At 35.4% G+C, this 6,172-nt stretch overlaps 1 protein-coding gene across 1 annotated transcript in view; it reads right to left on the reverse strand.

The window, feature by feature from the left end:
* Positions 1 to 5,345, reverse strand: part of LOC109837249 (probable galacturonosyltransferase 3) — a 9,745-nt gene extending 4,400 nt beyond the window's left edge. Inside the window, exons 1-6 of the mRNA XM_020405407.1 lie at positions 5,195 to 5,345; positions 2,350 to 2,426; positions 1,644 to 1,698; positions 472 to 531; positions 263 to 391; positions 1 to 31 (exon numbers count right to left, since the gene is read on the reverse strand). The exon at positions 1 to 31 is cut by the window's left edge and continues 83 nt beyond it. Of these exons, the coding sequence (XP_020260996.1) occupies positions 1 to 31; positions 263 to 391; positions 472 to 531; positions 1,644 to 1,698; positions 2,350 to 2,426; positions 5,195 to 5,257 (415 nt within the window). The 5' untranslated portion in view covers positions 5,258 to 5,345. The remainder of the gene's footprint in view (positions 32 to 262; positions 392 to 471; positions 532 to 1,643; positions 1,699 to 2,349; positions 2,427 to 5,194) is intronic.

Below are 6,172 nucleotides of genomic sequence, written 5' to 3' on the forward strand. Positions count from 1 at the left end.
TAAGGGATTTCTTGTGTGAGCCATGATCCTCCTGGCAGTTTAAGGGAGACTATATGAGATTTAACATTGTGCAAAGTATTATTTTTTTATTTCCTGAAATGATCTAAGGTACAAGTAACATATAGTAAATGAATAGAGCACACAGCACGCTGACACACGAAATTCTAGATCTAGAAACTATTCTGAACTTAACATGATTGATATTCGTTGTATTTTCAATCAATAAGGAACAGAAGGAGAACATACAAGTTTTAGAACATACAAGTTTTTCAATTGTCTCTGCATGGTCCTCATCATTAATTACCCAAGAATTAGATAAATCCCTTGAGTTGATGGTGTGTACTTTGACGCTGCCTGAGGCAACTGTATATGTTGCTGCTATATCCATATCCTTCACAGTGCACATACATTAATGGCATGCATATATTAAGGCAAGTTATTCTTACAATAATAAACTGCCGTCTGGTTTACCTTATTTCGTTGATACTCGTTAGCATGTCCGGTTGAACTATCTCCACTGTGGTCAAGCTCCTGTATAACCAACATTCAACATGCCAAGTAAGAATGATGCTATTATGTATATGATTTAACAAAACATCTACAATATATCCTGATGTGCAGAGACATGTTATGAACATTAGTATTTTGAAGAAGTATTGGTCATTTTCCAGATTCTAATATACTTATTATTCAACTCTGGAGGATCGACAAAGAATATACTTTTCACACAGATGATTTTGTTCCTTACTGACATCTGCCAAGGAGTGCAAGAGCATGTTTGAAAGCCTTATTTTACTTAAAGAGCATTCATAGAGGCTACTATATCTAATTATCCTAGTAAGTGATTGTTTGCAGAGATTAAATGTCTCTTCATGAACAAGTGTGATCTGGTTCATGTTATTTGATTGACATGGGTTAACAAGACATATAAAAGTCGCGCTTAAGTTCCTATACGATCAATGATAGAAATAACTGACCTGGGCCGAGTAACAGGTCTAGCTTTTCTAGATTCTTTAAATAGATAACATAACCCTACTCAAATGGATGTGTATTCTCATGTTTCTGGTCCAGTATGCGATTCCTCAAACGTAGATATGAGACCATACAGAACCTGGCTTAGCGGAAGCATCTAGCTTATCCACCGCTTACCCTTATACCCAGGTGGTGTCTGACTAAACAGATAATTGACAAAGGACCAACTGATCACCAAAACTTCTCGAGATTGAAAAATCTTGTTTGTTGTTCCTTTCATCGGTTAGGAACATTATTATACGTAAGACACAATAGCCAATTGAATCAATTGGAGTGAAGATTACAACTATTTCTAGAAGAGCAGCAAGCATATTTTGCTCCTATGATTAGAAAATATGATATTAAAATTTAGTTCATGTAAAATTTATGAAGTTCTTTGTGACCTAAATATGATAGAAATTCATGCATCTTTGTTAATTGTTAGCATACAATGATACAGATCCTGAAATCCTAGAACACATATTTTATAAAATAAGATAAACATTACAACCACATATAGTGGCTGAATTGTTGTTTGTTGAAAATATCAATTGAATGCAAGGACAGACTGGATAAAGAATGAGACAGAAAGAAATAAGGTCTGGAAGACTAAACGTGGGTAGAGCCCAAACCTTTCTACCACTGCAATGCTGGCATTGCTCCTGAAGTATGTATCTTCTTGCCTCCCTATACAATCCAAAGATTTATTGTTAACTACCGTTTTGATGCAAACATCTACCTTTAGAAAACAGTATCTGTATTTCACTCTGTCAAGCATATTATGTAAATCTGAGATTAAAGAAGACCAATTAAAATAGGAAAAATGAGTTTATAGGATACTTTTCTACAAGAGCTTACCAAAATATGCCCAATAGTAAAATGAATGGCAAATCTGGCATAAGTAACTTATATCATCAGTAAATATTTGGGGATAATGGCAATGATAAGGTAGAAAAACTGAGGGACATAGGGGTGGGTAAGGTATGAATTGAAGTTTTCTCAAGTTTACTAGAAATTTCAGTTGTTAAATGAAAATAGACTATGGAAACTACAATAATGCCAAATTGTGGTCATCATGATGATAAAATTATTTAAACTTACGGTAAGAATATGATCATAAAATTGACCCTACAGACAAAAAGCTTCAATAATTTCCAATTGAAAGTTCATATTGTGTATGTACATTAACAATGAACAGAAGTGAGCACTTGCATTTGAAATAAAATATTCTGCAGAAAAGCTCACAGCAAGAAATTATCAGACTTCTCAGAATAACAAAAAAGTAAAGAATTAAAAAGCATAGCGACCTTTTCCGAAAGGAATTATTGCTCATCTTACCTTGTGGATATGGCGGATATCATAGACGAATTTACCTTTGGCACTTTTGATGTGGCTACAGAAGGAGGGACCAAAACCTGAAGAAATAACAAGAAATTGCAAATTCATGTCAATTATGTGGTAAACGAATAAGGTTGGAATGAGCAACTATTCAGTGTAATAAGTGGGAAATAAGTGAGAGAAAGAAAGAAGTGACTTAGTTAATACAGAAAATAAAATCTACAAAAAGAAAAACTTAGACAGAACAGAGCAAAGGATATAATTTCTGACATTAAAGTACTAATTCAACTAGTACTGCTAAAACCAGTTATCAATATTATTCAATGAAATTCCCTCATTTACGGAATAAAACTTAAAGCCTATCAGTTATCTCTGATTAAATAAGTGACTCTGTCAACACAGAAAATAAAATCTTCACGAAGAAAAACTTAAAGAAAACAAAGCAAAGAATATAATCTTCTGATATTAGAGTACTTATTCAATTATTATTGCTAAAACCAGTTACCAATATTGAAGTATATATCTAGAAATTGTAGAAACATGGCTCCACATACTTCTTCATAAAGCATGCGAATGAAATTCCATTAATGGTCAATGGTATACTCAGGTACAAGTACAACTAAGGTAAGTTAAAAAAAATATCAGACTGCACCTTTTTTCCAATATAGGGTGGGTTTCTCCCACACTCTCCCAATATAGGAAGGAAAGTCCCTCTCAAAAATGTAAGTTGTGGCGTATTGCTCTAACCCTTGGCATGTCAGATTCACATGTCATACCATATCTCCATGATTTTCTCCAGCTCATATGCTCACCTTTAGTCTTTTAGATGGAATAACTTATGAACAGCTTTCCAAGAACAAAATAAACATTATGCTTTTTGGCAGTGTTCATATAGAATTGCATAATAAATGAAGCCTATAGACGCCGTCTCTTTTATGTGTGTGCGCGTGCGCGCGTGTCTGTGTGTGTATTATAATAATAAGTTGTGAAAAAGTTGAATAGTTAGCAAAAAGGAACAAATTTAGACTAAAAGATCTCATATCAGTGTCAATAAATCAAAATAAGTTACTTCTGCAACAAAGAGCTGAAAAGAATCCATAGCCAATCGCTAATTGACATCAGAAGTATGTCGCTAGAAGATTCTACTTTCATCAAAAGTTGAACCACGAAAGAGTTAGACAGAAGAAGATATCATAAAGATGTTGGTATATACTACTTCGAGGACAGAATTCCTATTAGCCTTACAGCCGATGAACTCAGAAAGAAGCTGCTTACGCAGCATCATGAGATCCCAGCTGCTAGGAATTCAAGAGAAATTAGACTCTCCACAGGTAGAATAGAACCTTCTTGGGCAGGAAACAAGAGGAATGTTCAGGAATATATCAGATACTGCAATATATGTCAAAAGAGTAAAGGGAAGAATCTAGGTACACTAGCTTATTGCAGTTTCTACAAATACCTGATCAAATTTGCGTGGATATTACTGTGGCCTTCATAATTAGTCTTCCCATGTGTGAGTATGTATGGTGGTCGATAGATTGTACATGAACAATTCTTTCCTCTACCCCACCCCTAGTCAGCTCAAATGGTGGCACGAGTATTATCGCATGGTGCCCTTAGGTTGCATGGGGGCACCAAAGTTTGTTCAAGTTTATTCTGGGAAGTTCTGTTCAAACTTTAGGGCAATTAGCTTAAGTTCAATATTGCCTACTACACATAAACTTACAGGCAGACTGAGATCACCAACGATGGGCTAGAGGGGTATTTGACGTATTTCTGTTGTCATAAATTGTTGAGTTTGGTGGAGTTCTGGTTTGATGCGACATGCAAATTTAGGCCTTTTCATGAAAGAAACACCATTTATGAAAGCATGGAATTATTCCTCCTGTCTAGTAGTCCTATTTATGACCAAGGCATGTTTCGTCAAACAAACAAAAAAGATAATAACCACCAAATTTTCAGTTAATGTGTAGAGTATTTGATTCATGAAAGATCTAAATATTCTGTAAAATTGAACAATAATAGAAAATGATTTGATGATATGATTTAAACAGCAAGATCCCTGCAACATTACAAATCTAAAATGGAAGGAAAAGAAAGAACACCAAGAAAGGGATGAACAAAAAGTACACCAGCAAAATGAATAGAAATTCCATCTTGAATCAAGTGCTTATAAGTATATGTTAACAACATCGTATTGTTAACGATTTTCATGTCTCAAATAGCCACGTTAAAGATTTTAACAAATCTCTTGATAAATCCTAACTCCTACCAACTCAAACTACAAGCCGAGTTAATGCCAGAATTGAACAAATTAATCATCTAAATTGTATTATTTTCTGATCAAGAAAACCTTTTCATCGCTATAATAAATAACAAAAGAGGACTGCATTAATCAAGAAATAACATCATCATCGATTAAAGTTATCTACCTAATAAACAATTTCGCAGGAAAAAATTTCCATCCAGCCAGATCCCTACATAGTAAAAATCAGAAGATTCCAAACTTATCCTAAAGATCATCCATGGAGGATCTTGCACCCAAAAAAGACCTCTATAAAGCAATAAGAGCAAAAGATTCCAAAACTCCCTTAAATATACAGCAAAAGGAAACATCTCTAGTTCGCTATTCACGTCGAAGTCCTCCACATTTCTCCTCTAAACTACAAATTTCAAGTTTCTCCTCTAAAGTACAAAATTCAAGTCCGAGATCAAGAGAATCAAGAAAACCTCAAAACTACTCCGATCATCTCCATCGACTTCAAGATCGCGCGATCTCTTGCAAGAATTAGAGAGATCCTAATGAAGCGACATCGTAGAGAGAGAGAAGAGTAAGAGAACTTGCCTTTGAGCAGCAGAGTAACAGTAGAACACAGAAGGGAACGAATCCTCTCGAATCGATCGCCATTTTCCCGCCAAAAGACGATTTAGCGAGCGCGAGGGCGACGAAGGAGGAAGAAGGGCGGGCGAGCGAGATCGCGGGAAAAAAGAGAGCCGGTCGGCTCTATTTATAGACGATTCCGTGCTGATCGGAGTTGAAGGAAGCTGTTCCGGTGGGGCCCAGCTGAGTTCGCCGTCGAGTTTAAGGGCTGTCGTTGATGGACGATTAAAGATTGAACTGATTAATCGGACTGTTCACGAGGGGATTTGGACACGTGGCGGAGGAGGAAAGGGCTGGATGGGAGCTTGATCTGATCTTGGGCGCGCATCGCAATTCGAATAATTGGTCAACTTGTCAACCCTTATTGTACGATTGAAACAGAGGGTGCAGGTACAATACGATCAGGAGGAGTAACGGAGCGTATCCAGAACGTATTCTTCACCTTTGTTTTTGTTTTGTATTTTCACTTTTATACTTATCAACATTTTTTCCATTTCTGAAAATATTGATTTTTCATTTCAACTTTTTCAATATATTTAATTATGTATATCAAACCATTGTGATTGCTAACTTCTTTCTCAATTTTATTGTCTTTATTCTTTTTTTTCTTGACCAATTGCTTACTCATCCTATCAAATTTTCTTCCTTTAATTTACCACTAAATTAATTGAAAGAGAATCTACTAGATTGAGGATAAATTGGTGTAACAAAACAAACTTGTTGGGAAATTAGTAATTACAACTATTTATGGAGCAATAATTGACCAAGAATGAGAGACATCGTGTCTTTGACCGAGTATCCAACAGAAACCCAATTTTGTGTTGATCAAATGTTAAATACTCGTATCTCTCATAACCAATTACAACTAAAATCGCAAGGAGAAAAACTCATACCATCTTTTGACTCTTGCCTAGCCCTCTTCATCATAGTTGATTAACAATA

This window comes from Asparagus officinalis, chromosome 4, assembly GCF_001876935.1.
Source record: "Asparagus officinalis chromosome 4, Aspof.V1, whole genome shotgun sequence".
NCBI classification, from domain to species: Eukaryota; Viridiplantae; Streptophyta; class Magnoliopsida; order Asparagales; family Asparagaceae; genus Asparagus; species Asparagus officinalis.